The sequence below is a fragment of the Elephantulus edwardii genome, unplaced genomic scaffold, assembly GCF_000299155.1.
Source record: "Elephantulus edwardii isolate Elephantulus edwardi_28Jun2011 unplaced genomic scaffold, EleEdw1.0 scaffold00032, whole genome shotgun sequence".
In the NCBI taxonomy this organism is placed as follows: domain Eukaryota; kingdom Metazoa; phylum Chordata; class Mammalia; order Macroscelidea; family Macroscelididae; genus Elephantulus; species Elephantulus edwardii.
The window spans coordinates 21,084,333-21,099,405 of NW_006399782.1; the positions used below are offsets into that span (position 1 = coordinate 21,084,333).

Consider the following 15,073-nt stretch of genomic DNA (forward strand, 5'->3'; position numbering starts at 1 on the left):
ACTATCCTTCATTCACGTTGTGTTTCATACAATCATTCCCATTCATAATATGTTATAAAATTAATCAACATTCAACTATGCCCACCATGACCCTGTCTTTCCAGATCCCCACCAGATCTTTCCCATTTCCTTTACCCAAACCCCCCTACCTAAACAAATTATGCAACCCTATGATTTAACCCCTACCCATCCTCACCATTCTTGTTCTACCCCCACACACACCTTGGATCTTCATACATGTTTTACTAGTTGTCCATTTCTACAATAATGTTCTTATACAATGTTTGTCCTTATGGGACTGAATTTGTTCACTCAGCATAATGCTCTCTAGTCCCTCCCAGGTTATGTAGTAATTTTCAAAAGCTTTGTTTCTGAGTGTTGTGCAGTGTTTCATTGCACTACACCATGAGTAAAGAGTGTTAATCCTTCTTCAGCCTTCCTTATTCATTGGTCAACGTTTTCATACATAGGATATGGCTTGTGGCAGGCACAACTTACTCCTCAAACTGACATCTTTGCATTTTGCTTCTTTTGCATCAGATGTGTCCATTGTAATCAGACAGTGTTCTGCGCCAAGCTCCAAGATTCTCACTGCCCAGTTTTTTCAAAAGTAGATTACCTAGTCCTTCAAAGTCCAAGTTTAGAAACTCCAGAAAAGCCGCTCTCCTCTGGATGACCCTGCTGATACTTGAATCTCCAGTAGCATAGCTTCCATCATCCCCCATAACACCACAATATGATAAACTAAAAGATGAGTGGGGGTTTACTGGGATAGAAAGTGGGTGTTGATTCTTAGCTAGGTTAAAAGCAATGGGAATGGCAGCTGATGCAAAAGGAGTGGGGGAAGCAGAGGCAGCTCCTTGCTTGTAGATCTGTACCACTGGGTAAAAGTGGTGCCAATGCCAGGCAAACGGGAGGCTGGCGAAGGAGCAGGTTTGGAGGGAAATGTTATAAATTCTGTTTTACGCATGCAGAAGTGCCAACCAATACAGTATTTAAATACCTCAGAAAGCTTGATGGAGGTGCTATGGTGTGTGTGTTACATGTTGGGCTGCTATTCAAAAGGTCAACGGCTTGAATCCCCCAGCTACTCTGAGGGCAAAAAGTGAGGTAGGCTCCTCCCATGAAGCCAGGGAAACCTAAGAGAGGATTACCATGAGTCAAAATTGACGCAATTGCCTGGTAGGCGGTGTTGTGAGTCAAGTATGGAACTGCTAACCAAACAGTTAGTGGTTCAAATGCATCAGCCATTTTGTAGATGAAAGGGGAAACCAGTGCTCCCAATTAAAGATTTAGGGCCTCAGAAAGTCAGTGGGACAATACTGCTGTGCCCTAAAGGGTCATTAAGAGTCAGAATCCAGTCAACAGCAATGAGCTTAGTTTTTGGTGAGTGATGCTACACAGGTTCATCAAATGGCTGCTAACTAGTCAGTGGATAGTTCCAACTTACCAGACACTCTGTGAAAGGAAGATACGGCAGTCTACTTCCAATTTGATGGGGGGCAGGGTGAGGGAAATTGAAAGAATTTGTTCGAATTTGTATTCGAGTTTTGTAAATAAACCACTAGAAGGGTGTGGGGGATGATTACAGCCTTGGAAATCCCATTTCAGCTCTGGGTACTCCTGTAGGGTTGGTGCATATTGGATCAACTCGAAGGCAGTGAGGTTAGAATGTAGTATGGGATGTGGATATGAGTTCCTCCTCAAGGCTGTTATTATTGTTGTTATGCACCATCCGTTCATAACCAACTCGTAGCTGATCCACCTCCAGTGGGTTTTCAGAGACTGTCAATCACATGGGAGGAGATTGTCCATCTTCCTCCCATGGAGCAGCTTGCATATTCGAACTGCCTGTCTCTGGGTTGGCAGTCCAGCTCCTTACCCACTAGGCCACAGAGCTCCATTCCTCGAGGTTGGAGACCTTATTGTACTCATCTTTTCCAGGTCCCTAATAAATACTACATGAACACCAAATGAATGAACAAACAGACAAGTGAATGAATAACCAGCAGTTATTCAGAATGTGAGGACTAGAGCTCTGTAGGCAAGCAAGCACCGGAGATAGCAATGTGGGTGTTCTCCATGGAGGAGTGATTGTCAAGGCCACGGAGGGTGGGTGTAGGCAAAGCCTGAGGAGTCTGTCTTGAAGAATGTTCCATTTAAGGAACAGGAGAAGGAAGTCAAGCCACTGAGTGAAATAAGAGGTGGGAGGGAAGTCAGGGAAATGCCGTGTGCCAGATGCCAGAGAAAGAATATCAGAGTTTTAGGAACAAAGTGGTTACTGGGGCCTCTGTGGCCAATGAGTGAGGCCTGGAGGAAGGTCACTTTTTCAAGGTTAGAGGACATGGAGGAAATGGAGACTTTACAGTAAAGGCCAGGCCAGCGCGAGGAGCTTAAGCCTGTGGCCAAGTTAATGGACTTCTAAAAGCGGTTGAGACTTAGAGGGTTAGGAGGCAATAAAGATGGAAAGACTGGAGTTGAAGCAAGAACACAGTAGGGAGTGTGCTGTGAGAGGTAGAAGGACAGTTCCTAAATCCGCTCCCTCTTCCCTATCCACCAGCTTCTGGCTCAGAAGCACAAAAGCAACAGTCTGCACTGACAGGGTGCTGTTGCTGGTATCCCAGCCCATCCCAGCAGTCAGGCCGAAACACTGAGGATGGAGCCTGGATTTCCTGTCTGTGCTTCCTCCCCTGCTTTGCCGTCCTCTCGTGCGTAGATGCACAGCCAGCCTCTTAACCAAACCCCACAGCCCTGTCTCCGTCAAAACTCGTGACTCCCATCATCTGTTCATTTAACAGTTGCATTTATGTGTGTGTTTTGTCCAATCTAGATGCAGTTGCTCTCTGTTCCCTGTCCCAATGAACATCTGCACTAGGCCCAAGCCTTGGAGTGACTTACCTGAAGAGTGACACCATTTATTTGGAAACTACTGTAAGTATATTATGCCTCAAGTGAAAGGCTGCTTAACTGTCTTTGTGCAGTGTAATAGATACACATATACATACACTAATAAAAACACACACTTATTAAAAGCAGAAGACACAGTGAGGTAGCCAGGCTCAGTCATGAGGCATCTGCAAGTGCCTGCCCCACACAGCACCATTGTCCACTCCTAGTGGCCATCAAGCTAGATCTCAGCACACCTTGAAGGACTTGTTAGGCATCTGGGTGGTCACCGGCACCGCTCTCCAACAATGGCAGCTCTTTTGGAGCTCATCACCCCAGCCATGCTGCCGAGCTGGAATTGTACTGCAGCTTGTTTCAGGACACGCTGCTCCTATCTGTGGGCCAGCTCAGCTCCCCTGTGTCTACCTGTTGGGGAAACTTCAGCTCTGTGCCCTGTGCTGTGGCCCCATTGCTATTCTAGGCACTAAGGACTCCCACTTGGGGCTCTGGATTCCAGGCCTAGATCACCAGGCCATAAGGACCAGCTCAGTTTTGCTGTCTGGGAGCACAGTTCTGTGTAATCAGTTTAGTTCCTTCCACAATCTGGCAGTTGTGTAGAAGTGCATGCCTTGCAAGGAAGGAGCAGAAATAAGATGGGATAGGAGATATGATACATACAGGAAATACTGATGGGAGATTGATATCAAGTATTCATTAAGCATTGCTAAAAATTACATACCCTTTCTCCCCCACCAGAAAAGCCAGAAAATTGAATTATTTAGAGGCTATGCATATTAAATAACTATAAATTTAAAAACAAAACCTCTTTCTAGTTGTATTCAGAAGTCTTCTGTGTGGTATGAGGCAGGTAGTGGGATGGTGTTTTACAGACATCTCTGTTACCGGAGAACACTAAGCCCAGGAGACTAACATCCCTCTTAGAAGGCAGACCTTCAACCTTCGTATTTGCTGTCCGTAACTATGCTAGTATAAATGTAAACCAAGGAGATGAAGTCTACTTTTTCTTTGGCTTTGGTTTTTTGCATTGCTTTTTCTCTTCGGTGTTATCCATCAACAGAATTTTAACTGAGGATAGCCAATGGGAGCTGATAGATAGGTCAACCTGGCCACGGCGGAGATGGAGAGCTATCATGGACTTTGGTGTGACTGATGTTGTCTGGGGTTACTACTGGATTCAAGGGATAGGGGGATAAGAAGTATAATTGTTATTGTTGTTGAGTGCCGTTGAGTCGAGCACGACTCATAGGGACCCTATGAACAAAAAGACCTGAAGCCCTTCTATAACTATCATTGTTTCTCCAAGTTCATAGAGTTTCCAGAGGAACATTGTTTGGGAAGTGGATGTCACTCCTGCTTCCAAACCAGTCTTAAACTGGGAGCTCCACCAAACACTGTCTACCATGGGCAACCTTTATACCATTTTACACCCTGATGGCACAAGATTCAGCATCACAGCAACCCCAGGTCACCTCAGTACAGCATATTTACAGAAAAGTGCTATACTACTTAGAAGAATGTTCCTCCAAAATATAATAACAACCAACATTTAAATCCAAAGGCCTCTCCAAGGTCCTTGGAGAAGGACATCATGCTCAGAAGGGTGGAGGGACCTCCAGTGCAGGAGAGGAAGACCTTGGATGAGATGGATTAATACAGTAACTGGGGAAATGGGGGTTGGTGTGTTGGAATGAATGAGACTAGCTCAGAACAGGGCAGGCTTTAGAGCTGCTATACATAGGGTCGCTATAGGTAGCAGGCGACTCAACAGCCCATAACAACAACAACAAATACTATATTGGTTGTTTTGTTTTTTAATTTAAGCTTCTTGTTTAGAGTCAACAAGAAGCATAATAGAAGATTTAAAATAGTTTCTTCCTTCAACATTTGTGTAGCCCCTTCATCCAACTTTTAATCCATCTGCGAATTCCTTAGAGATTTCTGAACACGTCCTCATCACAGAGTAGCTGGGCTTGTGCCATCCACAGAGTTGTACGAGGGCACAACCTGGATTCAAGTTTCTGTGTCCTTAGGAGGAAAGGAGTCCCTACCATTCCTGCCTGTCCATGCTGCAGAGAGGTCGCATCCACACCTAGAAATCAGAACCTGATGTTTTCACACAAGGAAGCACCAGAGTGAGTGTCCACTGTGCCACAGGAAGTACTTCACCTACCTCACCTGAGAAGCTTCCCACTCTTGCCTCTTCCTGTGGGCCCAAGAAAACGGATAAACTGGGTTCTAATCCTAGCAGCCCTCCCTTATCAGAATCCGTGCCTCCTTCAATAAAAAGAGAAAAAAGAAAATCAGCACCGTGAATTAAGAATTAAAATGTGAACTAATTATAAAATCATGCCCCCTTTGTGGTGTTTTAGAATAGAGAAGAATAGCAGGGGCTAAGGGGATGATATGAAGAAGTGAAGAAATTTTAAGTAAAGTGGAATCAAGCGAGAATCTATAGAGAGAATGGGCTGGGGCACATTAGAAGGACATTCCCCAACCTCCGCCCCATGGGACTGACAATGCTCTAGGCTAGGGCTCCAGCCTTTGCAGTTAGTAAAAAAGGCATGAGTATTAGGTTATGACGCCTGCCTACCGCATTACCACCTGCACAGCCATGCCCACTCACCCTGTCTGTTTACTCACTTGTTGCAATGGTTAAATGATAAATGTATATTCCATGTCTGACATACTCAAGCTGTGTATATTTATTCAACCAACCAAAACCTACAGAGCACTTACCACTGTGGCGATGTCCTAGACATAAAGGAAAAGGCAGCAGATAAAATGGACAAAAAACCCCTGCCATCATGGAGCTTAATTTCTGTTTTCTTTTTACCATAAATAACAAACAGACAGTACAGGTACATGCAAGGTAAAAGAGCCTTCGTTTTCTTTTGTAATATCTTTCTTTCCAGAATGTAAGATTGAGGGTGGAAAGGGCAAAGACATAGAGAATGGAAAGAATATCCTGATTATCCACACCTAGTGTGCTGACATATATGTTATTAGGTACTGTCGCATTGGAAACGACTCACAGCTGATGCTCCAGTGGGTTTTCAGAGGCAGTAAACTGCACAGGAGGAGAGTGCCCATCTGTCTGTCTTGGAGCAATTGGTGGGTTTGAATCGTGTGCCTTTGGATTGGTAGCACAGCTCCTTACCACTAAGCCACCAGAGCTCCCTCCTGACACATAGAATGCTTATGAAAATAACGTAGGGTGAGGGGAAGACTGGATGGTTGGGAAAGTATATCATGTGCCTGTTACTGCATAATAAAATTTGTCAGATGTGCTGGTTAGTCTCAGATCCACTTTCCAAAACCTTAGATCCATCCTTTGCTGTTCTTTGCCCCATAAATGCGACTCAGGTGATTGACTTCTCTAGACTCAATTAGAGGCTCTCTTCTCCTCCAGCTTCACTGTGAATTTGGCTAAAAAGGAGACAGCATCAAGAGATTGAGTGGGAGGAGAGAAAGGTCAACATTAGTCCCACCCGCCTTCTTAGTTCCAATTTTCGCTGGCCCTAGAAAATACCACTCCCTTCCTCTGCCCCTTTTCTATAACAGTTTAGAGCTGAGATTAACAGCTTTCCACTGCCGCGAGTCCCTGATGCTACACCATCCCTTGAGACTCCCATAACCTCATCTGCACCTCAGTATACAGTCCTTTCATTAAACTCTCGTCAGTGAAAACCTTTGAGTGTACCATCTGTTTCATGCCAGATTCCTGACTGATACAGTGAGGGAGAAAGACACTGATAAACGGTATAAATTAGCCCTGCCAAGAAGGTTAAAAATGTTTCAAAAAGTAAGACTGAGAGGAGGAAATGGTCTAAGCATGAAAACATCTTACATTGATGTGAGAACATTAGACTAAGTTGTGAAAGGATAAACTGTAAGAATGCATGAGCGGGAGTGCTGTAGGTTGCCTTCAATGAATAGACCATAGTGCTCAGGCTTGATGGGCTTCTATAGGACAAGTGCAGCTTCTTTGACCTTCAGCTCAAGAGGAGCTCTTGGTACAGCAACATCAAAGACAAGCTTGTGAACAGAAAGAAGGTGTCAGAAGGGTTTATACAGTAAGATCAAAGAGAAGAGATGGCTTATTCCCACATTTGTTCTGTCTCTGCACCAACAGCAGTCTGTTTGCCCCTAGTGGAGATCATGTGGACAGTGCAGGACAGAGCAAGGTTTCAATCTGTTGTTCATTGGGTCACTGTAAGTAGTAGTCAACTTGACAGGCACATAACAACAACAAGATGACCAAGGTGATGGTCGTGTCTTCTTACAGCTGAAATGATGAAAACCACAAAGTTGTACTGAGCCCTTTCTGCAGTGCTCAGGAAAAGGATGTTCCTTCCGGTCTTGTGGGAAGGGAGTTGCTCCGTTCCAGTGGCTCAAATCCACCAGAGGCTCCACTGAGAAAGAGGGGCAGTCTTCTCCCATGCGATTTACCATTTCTGAAAACCCTGCCGACAGTCAGCTCTCAGTCAGTTCTGACTTCAGAACAATGAGTCGCACACACTGGGTAACCACTCTTCATAAATTATCTCATTTACTCCTCACTACAAGCTCTAGTGCCCAGTGGCAAGAAGCTGTGCTGCAATCCCTAAGGCACTGGGATCGAGGCCACCAGCTGCTCTGCAGGAAAAAGATGGGCAGTCTCCTGTGTGATTAGATGCCTCTGACAACCTGCTGGAGGGTCAGCTATGGGTCGGTTCCGACTCTACGCTACACGACAACAAATAAGCTCTAAGGTATAGGTTCTTATTCTCATTTTACAGATGAGAAAACTGGGGTTCAGAGAGGCTGAAAGATTTGCCTACAACACACAGGTACTAGATGGTGAGGCTCAGTACATCAAGGATTTGGTTACCAGTCATTGCCTGTACTGACACCCTGTCCCCCACACACCCTGGTTAAAACCTTTTCCATGTCTTTCTAAGGATGAGAGAGGGGAAATCCTCTAGAACAATTAGGTGGGAGTCATTGCTCTAAATATCGTGATCCAACAACTGAATAATTACTTCTCAAAAGGAGCTTCAGACTAAGTCTTCCCTGTCCAAGCCAGCTGCTAAATGAAAGGCATCTTAATGGTGCTGAAGAGGGTGGAAGCCCAGTGAAGAGAGAATTGGGAAAGGAGAGAGAAGAGAGCTGTCTCAACAGACCCTGGAGACTGATAAGAGCTCACACAGATAAAATATTTATTTTCCATATGTTGCAGAAAGCATTTGCCATCACTGTATATGTTCAATATGTGCAAAGGCGTGTGAAATGTATACATCAAATGCCACCGCTCTGGTTAATTTCCATGCATTTAACATGCTTAATACCTACCATCGTATCAATATGTTTTAATGCACATTTCCTTCCACATACAATATGGTCTAGTTAGGAAAGAGCCAACATCATCCACAGCCTTCCTCACTGCTAGGTTTCAGCCCAGAGCTCCCTGCCAAGGCCAGTACAATGAGAGTTAACCACCAGAAGGTCCTGCTGGCTAACTCAGCCGCCAGTCACCTTAAAACGCCTTCCCAGCTCTCCAAGCAGCCTCCCCACTCCCCCCTTTCCTCTTCTCTCCTAACTGAAATGTTTGCAGTGGGAAGATGGAAAATGTTTTTGTTCTCTCTTTGGGCAATTGAGAGGGATTCAGTCAGAGCAGTGTCAGAACTGACCGTTGAAAGGCAGGTGCCTGCGGTCACACTTCACCCCCCCCCCTTTTTTTTCTTTCTTTCCTCTTTTTTAAACGCAGAGTTCCACCAGCGTGGCGGGAGGAAGTGCACAATGATTGGTCTGTTTCTCTGTGGAAGTGTTCAGGGTACACCCAGTTTTGCTTTGCATATATTTACGAAACATCTGCCCTTTTCTTGTTCTTAAATCCTTCCCCCCCCCCCCCCACCCCATCCTCCCAACCCCTTTTCCCCCTGGTTTCTCTCTTTGTTGTTGTTGGCTTGTTTAACTTTTTCATTGGCGCTTTCATTTTCCAGTTGAGGGGCGACTTCATCAGAGTGTATAATTTTGACACTCAGGGAGAAAAAGTAAAGAGGGGGGAGAGAGAGAAAGAGGAGGGGGGCGTAAAGGAAGGGAGGGCGGAGAGAGCGATTGAGAGCAAGCTGAAAAGAAAAAGAGAGACCGAGAGGCCAGAGCTTGGCAAACCAACCTTTGGCATGTTGACCAGAAGGAAGGTTCTGGTCGCGAGGCTGCCTCTCCGAGCTGCTGGCCGGAGTCAGCCTGTGTGCTGCTGCCCTCTAAAGGCCCCAGGGAGTAATGCACAGCCACAGAGACTGGGAATATTGCTCCACAGTCATGCCGTGGTGTTTGGTAATCCCTGTATTACAATCAGAAAAGGTATTTTCAATTAACTACTGCCAGGTTTGTGCTTTACTTTTTCCGTAAACAATAACCTGTAAAAAGGGGGTTAAATGACCACACCTGTGTGTGTGTGGAGGACACGGGCCTTGTGCTATGGTTTCCTGTTTCTCTGCTCCAACAAACAGCAACCAGAACTATTAGAGAGTAAGATGGGGAAAGAATCGATTTGAAAGACAGTGAATGTTAGTTACGGAGTTCAGAAACAACCCAGTAGTAGGAGAATAAGTAAAGTGCTATTGGTAAATGGAAGGAAATGATAAGGGGGGGGGGGGCGGAAGTTTGTATTTTCAGTGTTTACTGTTTGTAGAAGTAGCTCCAAGACCTGTAAATATTCTCCCAAAGTGATCCTTGAAACGACAGACAAGAAGATTTAGTGCGGGATGTAAGGATGGACGTAGGATCAAATCTGAGGAAGGAAGGGTCATTTATATGAAAAGCAATATAACGTTTACATTGTTTAAAAAAAAAACTCACAAAAGAGCACTAATGCTGGCTTGTTTGGATGTATACCCGTATTTGAAAGACAGTTTCCTCAATTTCCTGAAGCATCCACCTGAAATTAACTCAGGCATACATTTATCTTCTAGGCCTTAGCTAGAAGCATTAGAAGTGTTTTGTCTTGTTTCTCATTGTGTTGGAGTTTTTTTCTGGGCTTCTTTTCCCCTCTGTGAAGTGGCATCTGTTATTAGTGTTTAGTTTCTATGTATAAATGGAACAGGAGGACCAGCCTCGCTTTAGTGAGCAAAATGGGCCTACTCGTGATCAAATGGCCTTCGCGAATTCAGATGAAAAGTAGTCCATCAAAGTAGATTTCACTGCTGCATAAAGATTAGGAAACTTAATTGGAGTCCAGACTATGACTACTCTCAAAATACACTTAATTTCAGTTCCATTTCATTCAGTCAATGAACACCTGTTGAGTGACAGCGTTGTCTAAGCTACCTTGCGTAATAGACTAAACGATCAACTCTGTCTGGGAGGGCGGAAATAATGTGCGTTTTGTTCCCTCGCTCATGCTGGCTCATCTAGGAACACAATAAATATTTATTATATGAATATCAGGATATAACTGAAGAAAACAAAGAATATAAAAATCAGGAAGACATTTCTTTCCCCTCTAGGAGCTTATAGTCACATAGGAAGGAGAAGCACATAAAAAAAATTATTAAGATAACTATTTCTGGGTTTAGTTTATTTCTGGTTTTAGGGACCACATCTAAATAGTGACCAAAGGGGGAAAAAAATCCTGTCTAATTTGTTGACTAATTAGTTTTCTGATATAGAGGGACTGAGACATTGAAAATATAGAGACAAGCTTTATTAAGTATGAAGGGGAAAAGTTATTTCAACAGAGATGAAGGAAAGAGCATTCCAAGAGAAATAATTTTAGCAAAGCCAAGGATATAGATTCCTAGAATGGTCTGGGAATATTAAAATAAAATTAGCCTAGTCTAGCATAAATGTAGGGCACATGATAGTGAGAGTAGAGATGGAAGTGATACCCTGTCAGGCTAAGGTGGTCATCTTAGATTTAGTGAATGCAAAGAAGCAGGAATGGAAGGGTGGAAAGATGGAGCTCAAGTTAATAAACGGTCATTGTTGTGTCCCATCAAGTCAGAATCGATTCATAGCTGACCCTCCAGTGGGTTTCAGAGGCAGTAAATGGCACAGGAAGAAACCACCCTTTCTTCTATGGAGCAACAGGTGGATTCGAACCATGAACCTTTGGGTTGACAGCAGAAAGGAAACACAGATGGGAAAGATACAAAGGAAACATAATTGTCACAATTTGTTGACCAATTAGCTTACAGTAGAGAAAGTATATAATAACTGTGGAATTTAATGTGTAGCTACCGAGACTTGTCACCTAGTAACAACATAAATGAGATATTAGAAGAGGCATGGATTTTCACAGAAAAGCTGTGTTGGGCTTGGAATGTGTTGCTCTTCATGTTTATGAAAACTAGAATAATCTATTCTTTAAGTGCCTTTGTAGTCATTCAAAATTTGAGGGTGGGTCTCATAATCACTCAACAAACGATTTGGAAACATGCTACAAGCTACAATCATTGCTCCTCTGACACTGTCTTCTTTTAACCTGAAAAATATGTCAGAAAACTTCTCCTCCAGCCTTTCTCATCCCATCTCTGCCTCCCTCCCTCCAGAGAAGCAGATTTGATTTCACAACCTGTTGGTCCAGAAACACAGCATGCTAATCACAACACCATATTCTGCGAGGGCAGATTTAACTACCCAGTACAACAAATTTCAATACACAGTTCTCTGTATAACAAGTCCATTACCATGCTCACAGAAACAAGGAAACATAGAAACAAATCTACGTACAACATATTCTTTACCACACATAATCCACCAAATGGGGCAGGGGGTTGTGGGGGGAAGAAATGCTTTCTCTGGTCATCATCCACGTAATAATAGAAGAAGGAGCAGAGCTGTGGACATGTAAGAAATATTCCGGGAATGACTCACAATCCAGTTCGCCTGGGGTCTAGGGTACATGCAATATGAGTGAAGTATTTATTCATTTAATATCAGTTGCATTGTCCTAGGGAGAGAAGACTTGAGTTGACCCGTAGCCAAGTTCTTTCACTTCCTAATCCTGATGCCAAGTAACAGTTACTAACAGTTACTAACAATTACTTGCTAATTCCCTTCACTCATTTCTTCCTCATATTCCTAAAGACGAAATCATACTTCTAAACTCCAGGAGTGTATGCTAAGTCAAAAAACAAAGGTAATTTTAAGCTTATGATGAGTACAGTTAGAGATTTCTACATTACACCTTCCCCTTTTAACCTATTGGTACCCAAGCTATTCTTGCTACTTTAACAAAAAAAGGCCTGCAAACCTAGGTTCTGATCGAAAGTAATGGTAATTTAAAACAACTAACGACAACACAAAATTTCTGTGTTCCATATGTTTTCCATGAGCAGAGACTTAAAGCTTGGAAGGAACCTTTAAGGCCTTCTAATCCAAGCCCTTTATTTTACAGATGAGGAAACTGAAGCCCAGAGAGGTGAAGTGAGGTGCCCAAGGCCACACAGCAAGTTAGAGGCACAGCTAGTACACCATAGCTCAAGTCTCCTGACTCCCAGCTCAGTGCTCCTCCCATTACTCCACGGGTCCTGTCTCTAAGCTTCCTGACAAATGCTAGAACGGTAAACCTCCACGAGTATTTTTCCAGACCATGTTAAAAACTCTTGAGGGGGGGGGAAAAGGATGCTTTCTTGGATAATGTCAGCCATACGTAGCTCAAGCTGTCTAAAGTTCTGGGACAGGGTCTTTTTATGCAGCCAACAGTCCAAATGTGGTGCTGTTTGCTTGGCCCATATGCTTTCATGTGTTCCCAGTTAGGCCATTACTGGAGGGAAAAAACAAGAATCAGCTTGTTTTAAAACAAGGGACATACTGGACTCCCTCCCATCCCCCCTAAGGGAAAAAAAATCAAGTTATCTTTAACAGATTCTAAAAATGCCTTTTCCCAAATATGCAGTCAGTTCCTTCAAAGGGCCCTTTGTTTATTTTCAGGAAGAAACCCAAGACAGCTGAAAACCAGAAGGCATCTGAGGAGAATGAGATTACTCAGCCGGGTGGATCCAGCGCCAAGCCGGGCCTTCCCTGCCTGAACTTTGAAGCTGTTTTGTCTCCAGACCCAGCCCTCATCCACTCAACACATTCACTGACAAACTCTCACGCTCACACCGGGTCATCTGATTGTGAGTACACCAGGAAAGTGATGGTGACTTTGCGATGCTTGGAGCAGGGCTTCCTTAGACACTGGCTTTTGCCATTCAGCACAGGTCGTTTCTTTTGGTCTTCTAAAGTTGCCACCATTTTGATCCAGCCAGCATCCATATTTTCAAAGCGAGAGTGTGCTTTAAGCCAGGTGACTAGCCAGTTGGCCTCAAAAAGCTGATTAATTACACGAATGACATTCTCTCTCGTGAAGTGAGCTCTGCAAAAAAAGAAAAAGAAGTTGTGTTGCTGCTTTTTCATTATTCTTTTTGTCCTCATGATCTGAAGGAAAAAAAAACCAAACCCAGCATTTCTACCATTACTAAATTGAACAACCAAATGTGGACCTCAAAAGGCCAGCTAGACACAAGGAAACATCCATTCTGAAATTACATAACACAAGTCAGATTTGCATTAGTTATTGGAGTCTCATGGAGCTTGGCTGAATTTCTGTCTTTCCAGTTTTTAATTTACTTTGATGTGGTTAAAGGATAGCATAAATTTACAAAAGAAAAGAGAATGGCTTCCAAGAATTTAGAAGCCACCCAGACTTCACGTAGCCAATAAGAATTCAGGTTAAAAATATTTTTTAATTAAAAAAAAGTGCCTGAGGGCTAAATTTGGAAATGGGCAGCTTAATGAGATCGTGCTATTGAAATCACTTCGTTGCTGTTTATTTTTGCTGTCTTACCACTGATCTGGGAGTCACTTCTTCAAATTCTATTTTAAGAAAGTTGATAAATCACGTTTAGGAGATCCCTCCCCGCCCCCCCTTCCTTTCTTTCTGAAAGGCAAACCAGTACTTCAGAGAGAAAGAAATACGTGTGTTGACACTGGAAAGAGTGGAATAACTTTGTGATCCAATCCCAAAGAATTAGCCTTTTCGTCTTGAGAAACCCAACAACTCTTCTCATTTGATCTCTGTAAATGGTGTCCCTCAGCCGGCAGAAAGCTGACATAACCTTCTTCAGAATGTGTAAGATAAGGCCAGTAAAGTTCAGCTTTAAAAAAAAACAAACCAAAACCCCATTTATCCTGCCCACAAAGACACTAAAGTAGGAAAAGAGATTAGAAATCTCCCATTGTTCTTTTTCTGACACAACAAATGTGAAACTCTGCAAGGAGAACAAGGAGTGAATGGGCCTGGGGGTTCCCCTCCCTTCTTGGTTTATCATAATCGCCTCCATATAAAGAGGGAAGACCTATGGACAAGAGTCACAACTAAAGGAGCTCGTCCTGCTAATGGCTGAGCTGAGCCCCAACCCCAGTTGCCACTAGAAAATGAAAAAGCAAAGTAAAGATATCTGCATCTCTATAACTCCTTTGATTTGTCAAGTCTAAGTAGCCTTTTCTGCCGAGAAACCTGGAGGTCAGATGTGGGAACTGTGTTCTGAGGACTGTCTTAATAGTAACATCCTTGAACCTTCTTGCCTGACAGTCTCCAGCCTAATAGTAATTACAGGAAGAATTGGAAAATAGCATGGCACTGTGCCGACAGACATGTGTGCACTGTCCTTACCTACCAGGAAGGTGGCCTGTTCCTGTGGAGAAGGGCCTGGAGCTTCACACGCAGACCTTCAGTGCCTGGCTTTCTGCCACACCTTATGGGGAAGATTACATAGAATGGCCCTAACCCAGAAATCCCCAGTTACAGCAAAATAAATGTTTCACTGAATAGATAAAAAGTGGGGGGGGGGACCCAAAAACCCCAAAACAACACAACACACAGAAAAACACCAGGCTTATTTATTGCACTTTATCATAAGTGTCTTCTCAACCAAACCCAGAATTAGCGAGAAAGGTGCATACGGAAGGCTGCAAGAATGGTACAACGCTCCTCATTGACCCTTGGAAGCTGTGGATCTGAGCTCAGTGGGGTGTTGAGAATGAAGTGGGAAGGAGGAGAAAGAGGGAGGGCAAACCTAATCTCCAGCTGTTTAGAAAGTCATTTTGATTTTGCCATTAAGATGTGTAAGCCTTCTCTGCTCCAACCTGTTGTTGAGATTGATTATACTCCTCTCCAAATTTATTTGGATTGTAGTTT

The 15,073-nt window shown here is 43.6% G+C and overlaps 1 protein-coding gene across 3 annotated transcripts in view; it reads left to right on the forward strand.

Annotated features, from left to right (window-relative positions):
- ZBTB20 (zinc finger and BTB domain containing 20) overlaps window positions 1-15,073 on the forward strand; it is a 390,835-nt gene that overhangs the window by 324,284 nt on the left and 51,478 nt on the right. For 2 of the 3 annotated variants that reach the window (XM_006884270.1, XM_006884271.1), the window contains exons 3-4: window positions 2,831-2,931; window positions 12,823-13,010. Coding sequence is in view for 1 of the 3 variants with exons in the window: in XM_006884269.1 (XP_006884331.1) it covers window positions 12,442-12,452; window positions 12,823-13,010 (199 nt within the window). In the remaining 2 variants the exon portion in view is untranslated. Of the gene's footprint in view, window positions 1-2,830; window positions 2,932-12,281; window positions 12,453-12,822; window positions 13,011-15,073 lie in introns of those variants that run through there. The other variant, XM_006884269.1, reaches the window with a different exon arrangement.